Source organism: Blennius ocellaris (assembly GCF_963422515.1).
Source record: "Blennius ocellaris genome assembly, chromosome: 8".
NCBI classification, from domain to species: domain Eukaryota; kingdom Metazoa; phylum Chordata; class Actinopteri; order Blenniiformes; family Blenniidae; genus Blennius; species Blennius ocellaris.
In genome coordinates, this window is record NC_137657.1 from 5,546,020 (window position 1) to 5,565,741 (window position 19,722).

The 19,722-nt window shown below is 50.3% G+C and overlaps 2 protein-coding genes across 4 annotated transcripts; one reads left to right on the forward strand and one right to left on the reverse strand.

Moving 5' to 3' along the window:
* Window positions 1-1,717: 1,717 nt before the first annotated feature.
* On the reverse strand, window positions 1,718-3,559 carry LOC308133772 (retinol dehydrogenase 12; the record flags this gene model as incomplete). Its single annotated transcript, XM_080501283.1, has 7 exons — window positions 1,718-1,820; window positions 2,060-2,264; window positions 2,356-2,475; window positions 2,557-2,718; window positions 2,799-2,990; window positions 3,224-3,358; window positions 3,433-3,559. 7 exons carry the CDS (start codon window positions 3,557-3,559, stop codon window positions 1,718-1,720), a joined length of 1,044 nt encoding a protein of 347 aa, XP_080357409.1.
* Window positions 3,560-5,992: 2,433 nt separating this feature from the next.
* On the forward strand, window positions 5,993-19,478 carry pogzb (pogo transposable element derived with ZNF domain b). 3 transcript variants are annotated; one of them, XM_080501140.1, is made up of 19 exons: window positions 5,993-6,042; window positions 6,815-6,933; window positions 7,039-7,122; window positions 7,278-7,465; window positions 7,544-7,631; window positions 7,713-7,871; window positions 7,947-8,051; window positions 9,134-9,323; window positions 9,396-9,553; window positions 9,794-9,894; window positions 10,059-10,205; window positions 10,290-10,424; window positions 10,504-10,706; window positions 10,786-10,932; window positions 11,040-11,093; window positions 11,181-11,293; window positions 11,851-13,473; window positions 13,569-13,605; window positions 14,789-19,478. In XM_080501140.1, the coding sequence occupies exons 2-19, from the start codon at window positions 6,819-6,821 to the stop codon at window positions 16,629-16,631; spliced, it is 5,490 nt and encodes a 1,829-aa protein (XP_080357266.1). In that variant the 5' UTR covers window positions 5,993-6,042; window positions 6,815-6,818; the 3' UTR covers window positions 16,632-19,478. The 3 variants fall into 3 exon arrangements, with proteins under 3 accessions (XP_080357266.1, XP_080357267.1, XP_080357265.1); XM_080501141.1 differs by having other exon boundaries at window positions 5,999-6,042; window positions 7,250-7,465; XM_080501139.1 differs by having other exon boundaries at window positions 6,034-6,933.
* Window positions 19,479-19,722: the final 244 nt, after the last annotated feature.

The window sequence follows — 19,722 nt, forward strand, 5'->3', positions numbered from 1 at the left end:
TCAAAAGGATCCTGAAATAGCTGCGTTACATTGACTGTGTACCAATACTCACCAGAAGAGGGCGCTCTCTGAACACAGTCCCGTCGCTTCTGTTGGTTTGATGATCATTTGTTAAGCGACAGCGTGTAGCTGTGTCTGTGGCCTCATTAATGATGGTTTACCAGGAACAGGGATGTTTACTCTTGAGGATAACGCCTGCAAACAGTCTGTAAAGGCCAATATTTACCTTAATGACTAATAAATTCATTGGAAATGATGTGTTAAATGAAAGGAAAGGATTAAAAAAAAACATCCACATTCATCTAAAATCTCTTCAAAATAAAGCAACTAGATGTAACAGATACAGAGCGACTCAAACCAGACTACACATGGGTTTGGTCAGCAACAACAGAGTTAATACAGAAAGGATCTATATTAAGCAAAGTTCCAGACGAGTCAGCAGCTTCGTCAACCCACGTGGCTTCACCGGCTACCACCTTGCCAGTTTATACGTAATTGCGTCTATTAGGTCTTGGTGCCACTTTGATAACGAGCTTAGAAGACAACTTTAACTCTTTAAAATGGTTGAAAAAGCTTGAACTAGACTCTTTTTGCCAGGAATACAAAGAACAGTCAATCAGAGGGGAAGCTAAACAAGAACCCTGATCTGACCACAGGTCCACAGCTGCAGGAGAGGAAGCTGCAGAGTTAAATGTCTCCTGCATGGAAGAGTAGGAGGAGCTCTTGGCAGGTCTCGGTCAGTCCAGCTGAAGAACATGGACGCCCCACACTCTTTCTTTGTTCATCTGGAGAGATCACCTTGGACTTCCTTGGACCTTTATTGGCTTGGTCTTTTCATGACGTCCTCCTGGCGTTCTTCAGAACAGTTCTCCCCCAGCAACTTGTCAACAGGCTTTTATTTTTCTACTTCCACAGAATTGGGTGACTTGGCTTCAGTTCAGAACTGCCGGTGTGGGAACGAGGGTCAGAGGAGCTGGTCGCACTGACCTGCCGAAGGTGACCGGAACGTCATTGGACTCTTAAAACATTCAGCTAACATCACGTCTGTCCAGCTGATCATCGGGGTCATGGAGGACGTCTGTGGTGGGACTGTACTCGCTGCCTGAACAAGTTTCAGACATTAGGGAATAAAGATGATGTGTGTATTTCCGTCTAAGCTTGAAACATTCCATGTTCTCGACTAGCGGCTCTGTTTGAGCTTTGAGAACTTGGTTGCTAAGCGCATCCCTTTCCAAATGTTCACATTTGGACCTATGTAAAAAAACCAAATAAATAAACTAGTATGCACTCCTATTAACATATCATCCAGATCTGTGACGTTGGCCATCTGCTGTCATGAATGAACCCGATCAACTGGTTGTGTAGATATCAGTAATAAACGACCTCCTGAAGGCTCAGAGTCAAACTGGACTGTTGTCCATTTGTCTTTGAATTCTAATGTTTGGCTCTAAAGTACCTCCTCAGTTCTCCTTCTCCTTGATGTCTTTGCTTGACTGATTCCTCACCTAACGGTTAATAAGAAACCAGTGTCGGCAGCTGATCAGCTCCTTGTGAGGGTTTAAAGAGGTTTTATTGTTTCAGGATTATCAGGATGTAACTCAGCCACAAAAGGTAAGGAAACATGAACAACACAAAAAGTAGTAGTGGAGACTGATTGCACGCTGAAAGTATTTGAATTACTACACTGGTCACTTCCGTCCTGAAGAGGCGCTGCAGCTCATGTTTCTTTTAATCCCACCAGTCGTGCACTCTCCTCCCACAGCCTCCTGGCCGTCACCTCGTCCCGCCCCTCTGGCGCCGCCTGCTGCACCGCACAGTCACTGCAAACACAAACACGCACATACTTATTTTTCTTCCTTTTGACGAACTATCTTGGCTCCGCCTCTTACCTGAAGTATCACCTGCCCTGGTCCTGTGTCTGATCTGAAGTAACACCTGCTCTGGCCCCGCCCCCTCCATAAAGTATCACCTGCCCTGGTCCCGCCTCCAACCTGAAGTAACACCTGCTCTGGCCCCGCCCCCTCTATAAAGTATCACCTGCCCAGGCTCCGCCTCCTACCTGAAGTATTTCCCACTTTGCTCTTCCAGTCCTGGTGTCACGGCGCAGTAGATGGTGGTCTGGCAGCCCTGCCATGGTGTCTTCATGAGCATCAGCGATGGCAGCCTCAGCAGCGCCCCCAGCAGGGGGACCCAGCCCTCTACATGTCGACCCAGCTCAGTGCGGATCACCCCGGGGTGCAGCGAGTAAGACGTCACTCCAGAACCTGAGGCACGAGGGAGAGCGGAGTCTGAGCGAGGGGCGGATGTGTGGGTGCGTGTGTGTTTGTCTGACTATTCTATAGTGTTTGTGGGGACCTTTGAGTCGCCGGGCGAATTCACTGGAGAACAGCACGTTGGCCAGTTTGCTCTGCCTGTAGCTCTCCAGAGCACTATAAGGCCTTCTGCTGAAGAACAGATCGTCAAAGTCGATACGGCCTGAAGAATCAAAGGAGACAAATCACTGACGGACATCACGGAAATCTCAGAAGACAAAGGGTCAGGGGTCGGCCGTTGTACCTCCTCGGTGTGCAATGGACGACACGTTGACCACGCGGCTGGGGGCGGAGCTCCTCAGCTTTGGTAGCAGTAGATTCGTGAGTAGAAAGTGACCCAGATGATTGACGGCCAGCTGAGTCTCGAAGCCGTCTTCTGTCAGCCACTTTGGACACATCATCACTCCTGCAGACAGACAGGTGAGAGGACAGACAGACAGACACACAGACAGACAGACAGACACACAGACAGCCAGGTGAACTGACCTGCATTGTTGATCAAGATGTCCAGTCTGTCCTCACTGTCCAGGAAGTCTTTGGCGAACTGTTTGACCGAGTACAGCGAGGACAGGTCCAGGTGTCTGATCACCACGTTTCCGTTTCCCGTCGACTGGCGGATCTCCTCGGCTGCCCGCTCTGCTCGGGTCAGATCTCTGCAGGCCATCACTACCCGCGCTCCTGGTCAGCAAAACAAACACACCTGCGGCTTTATATGAAACTCAGACAGAGACTGTCCAGTCTTCCAAACAGCTGCTCTGGTTACCATGCTGACAAAGAGTGAGACAGACAGACTGGGAGCAGAATCTGCAGAACTAGTTCTTAAATGTCTTTTACTTCATACAACTTTGCACTGGTTGTCATGGTGATGGTTGCAGTTGTTGTGGTTGGTAGCATGGGAACAGGACTCTGACCTCGGCCTGCCAGGTCTCTGCTCGTCTCTTTGCCGATGCCGGTGTTGGCTCCAGTGATCAAAACCGTCTTTCCATCGAGACGAATGGAACAACGACACACTCCTCCAGCTATCCACCTCCTCAACACTGCAAAACCTACACACACACACACACCCACAGTAAGTTACACGCACATAGTGACACCCACACAGTAACGCACATACACTTACAGATCAGACTGAGTCCCAGTACTGCTCCACATCTCAGCAGCAGTCCGGTCCGGTTCTCCTCTCCCGGGTCTGCGGTGGCGCCACTGTTGGACCACGGCAGCACCAGGAAGCCTCCGGAATCCTTCATCCTGCAGGTGAGAGCAGACTGAGAGCCGAGCCCAGCACAGAGCCCAGCAGATTAACAGATTACAGCAGATTATCAACCCCTGAGAGGCCGGGGATCAACCAGAGACATCAGCCACCATGCAATGTGTGTGTGTGCGTGTGTGTGCGTGTGTGTGTGTGTGTGTGTGTGTGTGTGTGTGTGTGTGTGTATTACGCCCTGTGATGTCAGCGATGGGGTGTTACGTCCTGTGATGTCACACACACACACACACACACACACACACACACACACACACACACACACACACACACACACACACACACACACACACACACACCCACACACACACACACACACACACACACACACACACACACACACACGACAAGGTCTTTTCTGACAGTAAAAGCAGCACGTTTCTTCATCTTCTACACCTCTTTGTCCGGTTCAGAGTCCCAGATCTGATCCCAGTCAACTGTGTGCAGGCCATCACTTGGTCAACACCATTGATTGTTGGATTATTTCATTAAAGGGGGTCATATTATTCAGCTTTTCAACACTTTCACATGGTCATGTTGGTCCAAGATCATTGTATTCAAAGTTTATTTCCCCAAAAATCTAGCTTTTCCTTGATTTTCATCCATTTCAACATAGGAGCTGCATTCAAAATCTGCTGTGTCTGTGTGAGCTGGACTGGCTCCGCCCACACACACCCATCCTGGGAAGAGGAAGAAGTACTTCTTCTCATGGTGCCATGTGCCAGAGCAGAGCTGCCGAATTGTGGGAGGGTGAAAGGGAGGACCTACCTTGATCGGGATTGGCCAAACCCTTTATGACACTATATAGAGTTTGATTTGTGATTCGTTCTCATTCGCGCAGACACTTTTAAAAAAAGAATTGAAACAAGCCAGATAGAGAGACGACTCTTCACTTCTCAGGTATGGAGACATTTATTCAATGGCGGACCGTCAGGACCTTCAAGGCTTCTCTGCAGGCCTAAGAAAACGATCTGAATCACAAAGTGATGTTGATTATATTTTGTCCATGAATACTTATTAAATAATTCTAAAAGGTCTGTCCGCTTCTCCTCATCGCTTCTCCCCAGCTGCGCTGCTTCCAGACACATACTTCCACATTAAAGCTTTTAATCAATCACATTTCAGCCAACCTGTAAAGAAACCTGCCTGAGGCCTTCAGATTCAATTCTGCAGGCGTCAGCAGCATAAATCTAGTGTCGGTCACGATGCTGCTTCAAGCAATCAGATTTTGATATTGGGGAGGCTGAGCCTTCTGGTACGCCCAGCATGACGTCAATGTATTCAAGCCCTCTGATTGGATGGTCAGAGAGTTCACTCTCCAGCGCTAGCTAGCTGCATCTGTAGCGAGCTCTACGAACAGAAATCTACTTGTGTATATTTGATAGTGGTTTTGTCAGCCTACAACGACTAAAGGAGAAGATAAAGACATTTGGGTGCAGATTTATTGTCGATAACAATTTTCAAGGTGGACTTTTCCAAGAGGTCAATGAACGCGCCACAGCACGTCTTTACTATTACTCACTACTAGCTCCATGGCAAGATTCGGGATTATATTATTTGCCATTATATTATTTTAAAGACCACGAAAAGCTGACGTTTGTCTCCCTCCTCGACCCCCAGAAGTTTCTGGAAAAGCAGCCACTTTTTTATCCCGCTGCAGCAGGAGAAGAGACGTGAACTTTATTTATTCAGCATGTAAAGGTATTTATTTAAGGATATTTATACTGCATTTCTGCATGGTAACATGGTTTTTGTAGCCATTAAAAAGTTATTGAGGGATGGATTGACGCAGACCAGCAGTGAAGGCCTGGGTCTGAAATGCACGGCTGATTGTTTCCTCGTCAGTTGCGTTGTTTCCTTGTTAATTGCGTTGTTTGCTTGCTTTGTATATTTATTGCATTGCTTGTTTGTGGTGTTGCTTATTAATTGCATTATTTCTTTGTTGTATTGTTTCACTGTTGGTTGGGTTATAAGTTGTGTCGTTTACTTGTTGTGTTCGTTATTGATTGTTTATTGAGTTGGTAACTGCTTGCTGTTTTATTTCTTCTTCTTCGACTTGCGAATTGCAGTTTGCCAAGTCACGTCAAAGCCTGGCTCCGCCCCTTCAATAAGCAACAAAAACAAGATGGCGGCGCGCCTTCAAGGGGCGGGCCGCTCGGCGGCGCGATGATGCAGAGCGTCGTCTGTCACCGCTGCGCGGTTCAGCGGCGGCTCGCGGACCGTCTCATCACCGCAAGCGTCAAAACCTGCGACAGCAGCTCCGCAGAAACGTCCAAAACGTCTCTGTCCGACCAATCACAGACTGCGCTGCTTGTACAGGGAAGTGACGTTGGTGTAGTTTCGGCCAATCGGTGAGTTCGAAATCAGAAACAAGAGGAAGACCCGCCTCAACCCGTCGAACCGGAGCGTGTGTTCCGTAGAACCGAGCTAACCCGTCCGCGCTGCACCGTCCAGCCCCGGCAGCAGGTAAGACCGGAACCGGCCCGGCCGGGTCACATCCGTGAGGCTCCGGCACGGGCGGGGCGGATCACCCAGGCGGGAAGGGGGTCCCCTCGGAGCCGAACTGGAGCCCCGCGGCTGCAGCTGCACGGGGTTCCAGTCCGGCTTCGACCCGGCTCCGTTCCTCCAGCCGGGCCCCGCCGTGCCAACAGGACCGCCCGGACAGAAGGCCTCTTCCCGACGGAAGAGAAGCGCCTCATTCGGCTTTAAAAAGAGAGACAGTCCTGGGTGCAGAGACAGCGGTCGACCGCCCCCTTCGGTCACTGCCAGTACTGCAGCCCGAGGCTTTGTATAAATCTTTATATAAACTCAAGTTATATGGGTACTTCACACCACTTAGACTTTATTGTACAAAATGTGTTTATCTAAAGTTTTAAACGACACCACTTCACATTGCTCAATAACGATGTTATAAAGTACTTCAGTCTTTTTATTTTGCTTTTATGGTACTTGTGTTATTTACTTTGTGAACAGCATTTGTTTTAAAACGTCACAAAAGATAATTGAAATTGTATTGAAAAATTTCCTGCAGCTTTGCAACTTAAAACTAAACTTTAATTAAAAAAAACAAAGTTATTCATCGTTTCTGCTGTTGGTGTAAATGACTAAACTATTGTGAAGGTTGACTGTATGGATACACGTGGTCACCTGTACAAAGTTTGAGTTTGATGTGTCTGAGCACGTTTGCCTCTTAACACCTGACTGGACTTGCAACCGCGTGCAATGATTGTTACCGTAGCAACATGGACACCGAGTTGTTCATGGAGTGTGAGGAGGAGGAGCTGGAGCCGTGGCAGCAGGTGGACGACAGCGTGGAGGAAGATGACGACGACTATATGGACTTGTACGGAGAGCCGGGTGAGCGAGAGAGAGAGAGAGAGACACACACACACACACACACACACACACACACACACACACACACACACACACACAATGACTGACATCTGTCTGCTTCTGCAGTTGAAGCGCACTTTCCTTCTCCTCGACCTCCGTCAGAGACTCCGCCCTCCAGGACAGCGACGCCCATCACACTTAACACCCCAGGTGTGTGTGTGTGTGTGTGTGTGTGTGTGTGTGTGTGTGTGTGTGTGTGTGTGTGTGTGTGTGTGTGTGTGCATGCTTCCCGCTCTCCGCATTCTTCACACGGATCCTCGGTGACACAAACATTCAGACGTCTCTTGTTTTTTTATTCTCCTCAGCCTCGTCTCCTGCCATGCAGCTCGTCTCCTCCTCTCTGGTGTCTCCCCGTCCTCCCACGGTGTCCTCCGGCCAGCCGGTGATGGCTCAGGGCCCCCCCCTCATCCTGACGCAGACCGCAGGCGGAGCGTTCCTGCTCCCAGCAGCAGCGGGGGCAGGGGGCAGGCAGCCCATCCTCCTGACCACACAGGTAGAGGAGGACACAGGCTCCCCGACGTGTTCATTCAGGACCTGTGGTGTCTATTGAGAATGAGTGTTTGCCGTGCAGGGCTTCCCGGCCATGATGAACTCTGGTGGCCCGCTGGTGTTGAACCTGCAGCCCGGCCAGACGGTGCAGCCGCTCACGCTCTTCCAGTGTAAGTTCATCTCAACGCTAAGAAATCCTGCGCCCCGCCACGACCCCTGAACTCACCTCGGCCGTCCCGTGTCGCCCGCAGCCCCCTCGGCGCTGGGTCAGCTGGTTCGGCCCAGCATGGGCGTGTCCCCGGTCATCCCCCAGGGCCAGACCATCCAGGCCAGACCAGCAGGAGGCTCGGCCTTCTCCACCATGCAGCTCCCCAAAACTCTGACCATCTGCACCACCACGTCGGGGGCCGGTCAGTCACCTCTGAGAAATGGGGGGGGGGCGGGGGGATGTGCTCACGCTGACCAACTTGTTTCTTCCCCTCCAGTTAACCTCCACATGACCCAGATGGGCGGAGCCAAACCCCTGAACCTGGCTGGTTCCCCTGCCCTCCCGTCCGGCTCAGCCAATGGAGTCTCAGTAATCAGCAGCGGTATGCAACTGAAAGTAACTAAAGTACCAGGAGTATCTAGCAAAAGTAACTCGGGCACTGATGTTCTACTCTCACCAGTGACGTGCGGTCAGGGGGGGAAAAAAAGAAAAACGTACATAAAATAAATATTAATATTTTCCACTGATTTGTGTTAAAGGTGCATTTTCAGTATGACGACACATTTTTGATATTTTATTAAGTAAAAATCACAGCGTTTGAGTATTTGGCCATCAAATTTAGGGCAGGAATCCCGGGTGAGGCAGTGGAGAGGTGAGCCTCATGTCTGACTGAGCCAATACAGGCTGGGTCACATGACGCCGCCTGTTTCTGTCCATCAGCATATCAACAATATGAACTTTGCAGAAATATTTGTTATACAGCAGGACTCTACAGCCTGTGTCATGTCTGTAATGTACGTGTGAGAGAATTGTTCTCGCTGATCGTAACAATAAGGTGCAGAGAAAAGTCAAGCCAGTGAGGCACGCAGGTACCAAGCCTCACCTCAAGGGGGCGTCAGTGAACTGAATTTTGGTCATAATCTCCATTGAGTGAGTTTTTTTTGGGGTTTGTTTTCTTAAAATAAGGTAGGAGTAGTTGGAGAAGTCGGGGGGAAAAAATCAAGTATGTCATAACAAAATTTTGGCCTAAAATATTTTTTTCTTATCATTTTGACAGACAACCATTATTAAAATTGATTAAAGCACCAGAATTTAAAGTTTGAAAAATAACAAATATTTACTAAAGGTCAAAATTGAATTAGTGCCGCACACATCTCTGTACTTTAATTAGTTTACAGTAAATATGAATTGCTTGGGCACAAGAAAGATGCTCTATCCATCTCTATAAAAGAAACTTTCTTTGTAGGACAAATGTCTTCCTGTGTTTATGTTTGTGTTTATGTTTATGTGATTGAAAGAGGAATACTGATGAGATATGAAGCTTTACCAGTTGACGCTGTGGGATGAAGAGTCAAATAAGAGGCTCTTGTCAGTTCTTACATTGTAAATGTGACTCCAGAGGAGTCAGTGCCTCATCACACATCATTGACTCTAACCGTGGTGTGTGTGTGTGTGTGTGTGTAGCTGCTCCCGCCCCGGTGGTCTCCTCCAGCAGCCTCACCTCTGACGCCACCCGGGTGGTGATGAGCGTGGAGGAGTTCTATTACGGGACGTTTGAAGGAGACCTGAGCCTGAGGAGACCACCTCCTCTGGGCCTGAAGACCTCCAAGTTCACCTGTCAGAGCTGTGGCCACCTGGCGGAGAACAACCTGAGGTGGGTCCACAGCCCTACGCTGCGCCTGGACAGCATGTCTGGTTGTTGTTTTTGACTTGTGTGTGTGTGCAGGTTGATGCAGCACATGCTCCTGCACACGGAGCAGATGGCTAGAAGTACCTCCGGTGACAAGAAATCCTGCAGGTTCTGTTACCGACAATTTTCAGGTCAGGATCAGCTGCAGATCCACCAGGATCAGGTCCACGGCCCCACCCCCGCCTACTCCTCCTGTAAGAAACACACACACACACACACACACACACACTATAAGGGTTTACTCATTCAAGTTGACTGTACGACCGGACTACTGAGTGAGCCCCAGTTATTTGATTGTATTATTTTGATGTTTTCCATTTACGGTCTACTTGCTGCTGCCCATTGTGGGACGACTCAAGGAATATCTGGCCTTGTCTTGTCCCAGCCAGTGCTGACCATAGACCCCCCCCCCCCCCCCCCCGTCTCCCCCTCAGCCATCTGCCGTATTTGTGAGTGGGCGTTTGAGAACGAGCCGTCTTTCCTGAACCATATGAAGACCAATCACAAACCGGGCGAGATGCCGTACTCCTGCCAGGTGCGTCTGACCTGAGATTTAAAATGTTGTCATTGGTCAGCAGGTCAGTACAGTGAATTCTTAGAGAAGCCTCTGCGGAGATGTTGCGAGCTTCACTACAAAGTGTTAGCCCGACCTCTGACCTTTGACAGTGTGAACTCAGGCGCTCTGACCCGTCCCTCCAGGTGTGTTCGTACCGCTCGTCCTTCTACTCCAACGTCCTGCAGCACTTTGCCAGCTTCCACCGAGACAATCGCTTTCTGCTGTGTGTCTTCTGCCTGAAAGTCACCAGGAACTCTATTTTCTACCAGCAGCACATGCTGAGACACCAGGTACACGCAGAAATGTGTTCATACAGAGACACAGACGCGTGCACAGAGTCTCTTATCTGGTGTGTCTGGTGTGTGTCCCTTTAGAAGAACCATGCCTTCCACTGTAACAGATGCCGTCTGCAGTTTGTCCTCTTGAAGGACAAACTGCAGCACAAACTGGACAACCACCGCAGCTTCCGCCGCCCCGCTCGGCTGGAGGGGCTCCCACCAGGGTCAAAGGTCAGCTCCACGACCGTCCACCCTTCGGTCAGACCACCCCTCATTCAGCGCTTGAGCTCCGTCCTCCTGTCGTCCACAGGTGACCATCAGGACGTACGGGAAGCTCCGACGTCCCGTCCAATCATCACCGAGCCGCCTCCTCCAGAGTCCCTCCTCCCTCATCCAGCCCATCAACATCAAGACGGAGGTCCCGAGGCCACCGCTCCACAAGAGCAGCCCCAACCCCAGGTCGCCACGATCTCCAACCAAGAAGCCGATCGGCCGCGGGCTCAATGTTCACAGGTGAGCCGGGACCTCGGTCCACAACGCGAGGTCTCTGCCGCGCGGACGCTGACCGCGCCTCTCTCCGACCCTCCTGCAGGACCTGGACTGGTGACGAGCGCCTGCTGTGTTTGGAGTGTGGGACGGACGCCTCCGACCTGCCCGCTCACTATCCCACTCACGTCCACTGTATGCTGTGTCCCTACAGCAGCTGCTGCTCCCGTGCCTACGCTGCACACATGATCCAGTGAGTAGCCAGTAGATCAGTGCTTCCTCCAGGTGTAGACTACTGCAGGATCCCAGTGTTCCCTCACTCAACTGCATTTGACGGCTTCACTTCTCTCGTTACTGCAGCCACCACGTACGACACAACAAAGCTAAAACTCTGCACAAAATGCCTCCTCCATGGTGAGAACACACGGCGACACAACCCGCGCTGCACGTCTGTTGTGTTTCTGAAGTGTATCTGACGCTGTTGTGTGTTGATTTCTGCAGCGTGTTCCTGTTGCGTTGCTCTTTCTGTGACTTCCGGCCTCAGACTGCAGATCAGATGGCCAATCACCTGCTGTTCAACCCGACGCACTACAGTGCCACCTGCTTCCGCAAGAGTAAGACTACGCGACCACGGTGACGCTGCGTGTGCGTGCGTGCAAGGACGTGGCTTCCCGAACTTGCTGGATCAGTTTTTGTTTTTGCTGCTCTTCAACATCGTAACTCAAGCATACCGCTGGGAGTTCATGTGTTTGTATAACTGACATAATTTGATGATGAATCTTGGTGCAGACAAGAACACACTCTGAAACACTTCAGTTATGAATGTGACGAAAAACATCTGAACCCTTCACTGGGGTCATCCTGACGTCCTGGAATCATGGAGAACATGTGATGAGATTTGTTCTGTACTCTGCTGGCTTCCAGACTGCAGTGGTCCCAGTGTTCTGAACTGGCTGGTTTCCCTGCTATCAGCTGATGATGCAGGTTTCGTGCTCTGTGGTGTTAAGGTTCCTCTGTGGTGTTAAGGTTCCTCTGTGGTGTTAAGGTTCCTCTGTGAGCGACTCCTTTTTAGTCTATCGTTGGTCAATGTTTTGGTTTCGGGATGTGTTGAAACACTGAAATCGGGTGGGAGTAGATTGAACGTTTGCTTATTTTGCTTCTCCCGTTTCAGCCTACGGGGAACGGGACATTGAGTTCTGCCAGAATCAAGAGCAGCAGACTCCACAGGACCAGCTCCTGGACTCATCAAGCCCATCCTGGCGGTCTGCGGAGAGTTGGAATGAGCCAGAGGACAACTCTGAGGCTGCCGTGGAATTCACAGAGCCCAGCGGGCCCAGCCACAGCCTGTCCAAGAACAGTGACGCTATCGACTTCTTCAACCTGGTGTTTCCGAAGGCACTTGTGGAGCTGATCACCACCGAGACCAATGCCCACGCCAAGATTTCCCACTTTCTAGACCACTCCTCCTCCACTTGGACCCCCGTCACCACTCACGAGATCAAAGGCTTCATCGGTCTAGTGGTCCTCATGGGGATCCAGAACCTCCCCAACCTGGCACACTACTGGTCCTGGAGTCATTACGATAACAGCTACACTTTCTACCGAGCCATGAGCTTTAAACGCTTCAACCAGATCGCTGCCAACATCTGCATGGGCAGCTTCACCACTGACGAGTACCGCGGCACGGAGGACCCCACAGACTCGCTGCACATCTTCAGGCCCATGCTGGATATCCTGGGCGGGGCCATGTGGAATGCCTACCGGCCGAACTGCTGCCTGACCATCGACCGCGCGCTGTTGCCCAGCCTGGAGGAGGAGAGCGACGCTGCCACGGCTGACCCCAACACCCAGCCTCAGGTGTGGCTCCTCTGTGACTCCAAGTCTGGATACTGTCACCGCTTCTTCATCCAGGCGGAACAGCGGGCGGGCCAGGAGCCGGGCTTCACCGTGGTGCCGAAGCTGGTGAAGGACCTGGAGGACAAACGCCACCAGCTCTACTTGGCCTGCACGCTCACCTCTGTGCCGCTCATGCAGAAGCTGCTGGACCAGGGCATCTACGCCTCCAGCTCCTTCCCCCCGCTCAGCTCCATCCTGCCCCCACAGCTGTGGGAGGAGGGCCAGCTGGACAAACCCGGGGACTTCCTCCAGAGGCAGTATGGCCCCCTGCTGGCCACTCGGTGGAGGGACACCAAAGAAATGGGCTGCTTGTCGACAAACGCCACGGTGGGCGACGCCGACACCGTCTGGAGGAGGTCTCAGTCCAAAGTGGGCGAGCTGGACCCCATCGACCGGCCCATGGCCTTCCGCCTCCTGCAGGAGAACATGCGAGGTGTTGACATCTGCAAGCAGCTGCTGGCCTGCAACCCTCTGGGAGGGATCGCTCAGGACAGGCACTGGCGGAGCCTCTTCTGGTTCTTGGTCAACCTGAGCATTGTCAACGCCTTCATCGTGCTGCGGGAGAGCCGCAAGGACAACCCGCCTCCCTGGGTGCAGGACGGCCTCTTCACGCAGGTCAACTTCCGCAAGCGTCTGGGAAATCAGCTGGCCAAGTGTGCCCAGAAGTACTTTGAGACGATGGAGATCGCTTCCACTCGGCAGGTGAAGACCGAAGAGGAGACTCGACAAGAGAGACACTACATGGCCAAGATCAGCAGCATGCCGAGGAGGTGCAAAATCTGCAACCTGAAGAACCTGCGGCGAGAGACTGTGTATGGGTGCAGTGCCTGCAAGACCAACCTGTGCAAACAGCCCAACTGCTTCTGGGAGTACCATGGCATGTCCCCCCGCGGCAAAGGTCTCTCACACATACACACACACACACAAACTGTCCTGACCCCTGAAACCACCTGTTTTATTAATGTAGTGTGATTGTGTGTTGCTTTCTTCTAGGATCCATAAAAGTGGGCTTCCTGAAGGATCGGATCAGGTAAAGAATTGACTATGGGGTCACGCGGGGGGGGGTCAGGACAGTTTGTGGGCGGAGTCAGTACCAAGACACATCAGGATGTCTTGAGTCACTGCACCCGCTGTTCAGTGGTTGTTCCAGTATAAGTGGTTCAGACTCCAGGAGGCTCTGTCCTGTCATCAATCAGTAGTTTTTCAGGTGGATCTTCAGTTGATGTTCCACCTAGAATTGTGGTCGTGTTCCCCGATACATTGGGGGGTAAATAGTGTTATTAGTGCAGAATGACGCATGGCTCTCTAAACCCTCACTCTTCGGAAACCGAAGTATTGGTCAGTTTGTGTTCTATTAATGTTTCATTGCCATTCAGATTAAAATATAAAATATTTTAATTGCATGGCAATTAAACATTTTTGCATGACAATTAAACATTAAGTGCCATGCAGATTAAAATATAAATGATTTTAAAGTTCAACATTTTCTTTTAAGTTCTGCTATTTTAGTTTGAAACCTGTTGTTTAGTTGACTTGGAAACATGTGAAGTCTGAAATAGATGGTTCCGGGAGGCTCCTTAAACGCTGTGTTTTACCGACTTCGGCTCTCGAAACCACGAGTTGCCCAAGTGTAGTTTCTCTTTGGTGACGGTGTGCGAGTGAGTAAAAGCCAATTCGTACTTTCCGCATGTCCGCAGGGTCCGCGTTGGTCCATGTGACAAAAATACCGTCATCCACCCCTGTGCGCGAGGGTCCGCGCAGACCCCTCTGCGGTCAACCGCGTGCCGCCCAATTTTTGGGAACGCGCAGACTGTGCACTCCGACCACGCTTACGCCAGAACAACGAACAAGGGACGCCTACTGGGCGCTCGTGTCAGGAGGTATCCCCGTCTGTACAATCCCAATTTAAGAGAATATAAAGATGGCCGGATGGTTCAGAACTCCTGGAGTACAATTGTAAACAAGGTTTTAGGAAAGGTGGGAGAACGTCGGCCACCAGAAGTGGAAATCTTTTCGGGGTCGTTGGGGAACGCGTACTGTCGTTGTGACCAAAAAGCTTCTTATGGTTTGATGTCGTGAGCAGGTGAATCAATCGCTGTTGGCTTCACGCCTGATACCTGAGAACCTGGACGGCGTCCGGGGACTTGAGGACCGTCTGTGTGGCGTTTGAAGCGCGTGTTTGCCGTCCTGCTGATTGTGGCTGTCTGTTGCAGTGGGACGATCCAGGTGGACGAGGTGGAGGACGACGTGGACCAAACCATGGCTCCGGTGGAGGACGTGGACTTCTCTGACGAAGAAGGACTGGAGGACCTGGAGGACGCTGAGGACGCCAAAGCTTTGCGGGAGGAACTTCCAGATGACGTGAAACACGCGGCGCCGGCGGCAACCGGCAGCGCCCGCCCTGCCGCTGCCTCCAAGGAGCGAGAGGACTCGATGGGCGCCCGTAAGCTGCGGGTCACCCTGTTCGCCCTGTGTGACGGTCTCCACCCGGCCTCCAGGTTCTTCTCCACGGAGACGCAGCTCATCCGGTCCTGGCTGAGGGAGGCGAAGAGACACTTGACGCAGGGCGAGCAGGAGCAGAGCGAGGACGGCGTGGCCCAGATGGTGTCCTGGGTCCTGGCCATGCGTGAGCAGCAGCTTCCCATTACGGAGAGCAGCCTCTTCCACCGAGCCTCCATGCTGAAGAAGAAGGGCAGCTTCACTGACTCCTTTCGCATCTCGTACGACTGGGCGGTCGGCTTCCTGCTGCAGCACCGGCTCGGACCGTGGAGCTTCGGCCGAGCGCCCACGCTGAGCCGCGTCCTGCCGCCCTCTCTGGAGGCCAAAGTGGGGTCTTTCAGGGAGTTCGTCCAAAAGGTCATCCGTGTCCACCAGGTGCCTGAAGGCGCCGTGGCTGCCATGGACGAACTTTGTGTGTTTGTGGACTTCAGATTGCTCCAGGACAAGTCTCGGAGGTCACAGGCGCTGGAGTTCACCGGCTCGTTGCCTCTGATCACCGTGTACCTGACGGTCCTGGCGCAGGGCGCCATGCTGCCCACTCTGATTCTGACCAGCAGCTCACTGGGGGTAAGGACACTGCCGGAGACTGTCCTGCTGGAGGTCACTGCGGAGAGTGTGCAGATGGAGGAGATGCTGGACGCCTGGACAAAGAAGGTGTGGCTGCAAGTCATGGCTGGACCGACTCGTCCCAGCAAGTCCATGCTGGTCCTGGATCAGCATCGGGAACACCTGGGAGATCCGTTCCTTATCTCCATCAGCACTGGGGGAACCCTGCCAGCCGTTATCCCAGGGGGCTGCTCTTTCAGCCTGCAGCCCCTGGAGGTGTGTGTGAAGCCGGTGCTGCAGCGCTTCCTGCTGTCCCGCTGGGCAAAGTTCACGGCTGGGAACCCCAAAGAGCTGCAGGAGGCGATGCCTCACCAGCTCCAGGCCAATGTGGTCCAGCTGCTGGTGGACTGGGTGGTTGAAGCCCTGACACACTTCCATACGGTTCCTCATCTTTTGAAGAAGTCCTTCGAGCTGACGGCGCTCACGCCAGGGCTCAAAGACGTGGCGGCGCCAGAGGGAGCAGTCGGTCAGAAACCAGAGGAGGCTCAGCTGGAACTCTTCAGGACTCTGACAGAGAGCCTGCTCGGCTCTGATGCTTGCGATTCACCAGACCTGCTGGAACTGGAGAACGACGACGACACAGAGGAGCAAGACGGAGGAGATGCTGCGGAGGCGCCTGAGGAACAACCAGATGGAGTGATGGAGGAGAAAGAGGACAGACGGGAGACGGAGAACCAGGAGGAGGCGACAGAGGACCGTGAGAACCAAAAGGGGGTGCAGGAGAGTTCCAACATGAAAAGCAGTGTCGCTGAGAAGAAAGACGGGAAAGAGGACGACAAGATGGCAGAGGACAGCGAGGAGGAGGAACATGAGGCGAAAGAGGCCGAGGAGGAGAGGGAGGTGAACAAGGAGCGGCGAGAGACTCGGATCGTTATTGGGGAGGAGGTGGGAGACGAGTGGAAGTTGACAGTAAAGAGCCGGACGGAAGCAGCAGAGGACGACGAGAGCTGAGAGGACGGGACTTTTTGGACTGCTGCAGTTTTCCAAGACCATGTCCGGTGGGTTTTAGCAGCACCCGGTGGACAGCGGCAGAACTGCAGCCACACAAACAGAAACTGGAACCATTTTTTTTGTAGATCATGTTAATAAAAAAAAAAAACTCAAGTTGGGAGATGTTCCTTAAAACTTTTGATTTTGCGTAAGTCATGAATTTGATTTACAACATTATAATTTATGGTGATTTGTATTCCCCCCCTCCCACTTTTTACAACTTTTAATTGATTTGTCTGTTAACAAATGATTTTTTTTTTTTTTTTACTTTAAATGATCGCACCTGCCTGGACATCAAGTTTTTTCAAAACGGCAGAAAAGAACAATGTTCCGCAGCCAGTGGAGGACTAGGCCCCCCCGACTCCAGACCAGCCAGTCAGAGGGCCGTGAGCGTGGTAGGGGGTCCCTGACTGGCTGTGAAGGGGAAGCCCCTGCATGTGGTCGTGAAACGTGACTATGTTGTTCAGGAAACTTTTACAAATAAAAGACAACAAAACCTGCGGTTAGAATGTGTCCAAAACTGAAATCGGTTAAAAGAGTTGAAAGTGAAAACTGACGTTGTAATAGATTCTGTTGTATAGAGTCTGGTGGACCTCAGTAGACCGTGTCGTCACTGACGGCCTGGTTTGTTCTTGCGGTATCTGACGGACCAATTGTGGTAGTTTTGGTCCTCCCTGCTCTGCTGTGCTCACTGAACACAAGATTTTTTTTTTTTTTTTTGGCCCTGAAATTTAAACAGGAACGGGAATGTTATTGTTGGCCATTGGCCCCTCAGACCACCTCCCTGGAGGACCCTCAACACACACCACATGAACTCTGCTCATTGTTAGGGTGTGTGTCAGGATGCACACCACACTCGACCGACAATTTGCAGGAACGCTGACCTAATTAGAATGTCTTTTATACTCTCTGTAGGCCCGTAGATATGGGAAACTGAATGTGCCAAAATTAAGTAAATAAGTAAATGTCACTAATTTATTAAAATTGGAATCGAATATATAAGTGTCATGAATTAAAATACCAATTCACATGTAATTTCACAATAAAACATACTTCTCACATATTAAAGTATGACATGGTGAAATGAAGTTTTATTGGCTATATATATTTTATAATCCAGGTGTGAAAAAAAGCATTAAAGTTACCACTAAAAGTGAAAACGTATCAAAATGTTGCCGGTAAAAGCAAAGCATCAATAAAGTCCCAGATACACTCTTGGTGTGTGTGACTGTCTGTTGCCATGGAGACGACCGACAGCTGACAGACATGATCACACTTGAAGGCTCACAGGTTAAAGTTGGTAGTAGATGGTGAAAAGATGTTTTCGCATTTATATAGTGGGCAGATGATGCAACGTTTTAAAAGTTAAATGGAGTCTCCAGCTGATGGTGTGGCGAACGTTTAAAGTTTAAAATGTATGAAGACGTTTCGAGAGAGTTTTAAAAGGTGGATGTTTAAACTGGTGAAGGTTTGAAGGAGGTATAGGCTGAAGGAGTTTAGAAATGAGGCAAATCCGTGTGACGTCATATATAAATTGAGCCACGCCCCTTGCCAGAATGGAGAAGAAAAAAACTACTTGCCTCCTTTTCAGTCTCTTCACAGGCAGTAATACGTATTAAAAAAAACACGAGGCAGGTACAAGATGTAATCTAAGACTAGTGTAAAGCCCCCCCAGCCCTCCCCAATGACAAATCGATCGTTCTCCCTCGATTGTTTAATTTAGATTGGAGTTCCTAAATTCCTCTCTGGGGTGATTCAATGGTGCAACATCCAGAAAGAAAAATACACTTTGGTCCACGATTAGCGCCAGCAGCAGCCTGAGGAAACAGCTGTGTTACAAGTGGTCATTCCGAAATAATTTGACAGGAGGATTATAAAACGTCTCTCTAATGTCAACAAAGACAAACAGAAACGGGTATTCAGCCACATTATGATGTGACGGGAGTCTTAAATTCCCTCTCATCCCTTTAACTTTCCCCCTTTAACAATAATAGATTCAGTGAAAAACGATCAACATAATCCGGTAACCGTCTTTGTCATATACGAATTCAAGAAGAAAATGCAATAAAACTTCAGTTCGATAGATGAACTTGTGCTCTGGTAAGATCGAGTAAGACCTCAACATTGCTGTTAAAGTTGTCCGGTTAAGGGCAATTTTGATCTTGACGGCTTGAGGCAATTTGATTGCTTTGTCTTCTTCTATTAAGAAGATACAGTGGCCCAGAAGGGCCAACGGCACAACACGACAGCAGAAAACCACAACACAATAACAAATGCCACAAAACAATAACGGAAACCACAACACAAGAACAAATGGCCATAACACAATAACAAAAGCCACAAAACAATAACAGAAACCACAACAGAGGCCTGTCAGGGAAAACCTGTTCAGCGATCAATGTCCATACCGCAACTGAGAACATCAAGGGTGTCAATAAAATAATGAGTGTTTATTCACCTTCTGCCAAGAGACGATCGCGTCTGACGATTGACTAAATGCAATTGTTGAAACTGTCATTGTCAACATCTACATGAAGGTTAAAGTGGCCCACTATAAGGACTTCATTTGACCTCAGTGCTACATTTACTTATTTATAACTCTAGGATTAACACCACTTCTGTGGGATTCAAGTTGTCTTCAATAAAACGGTCCAATTGAACTGCTCCGACGTGTGAACGTGCGCTTTTATATCTGGTGTCCTTGAAAAGCCTCACTTCGACTTGGCTCTGTGACAATGCAGGTTTTATTGGGTCCCACAATTGTCAGTTCAAAGATTTCCAATTGAGCTGTAAATAATCAGACAGGTACTTTGGGGATTTGCTAATCGGGTACACGCTTTTACTCTTGAAACACAATGAAAGTGGTTGTTGGCAGTTAACAAATTAAAACTGAGGAAATGCTTCCACAGCAGGCTTTGTTCACACTGGGTAATTTATACGCAGTTTGCCGCAAACGTACTTTAAGAGTACAGCGACGTTCAAGTGTTGGATCAATTGCAATACGTATGGATCCATCGGGATTTTCATTCATTCAAATTCTCTATCTTATGTC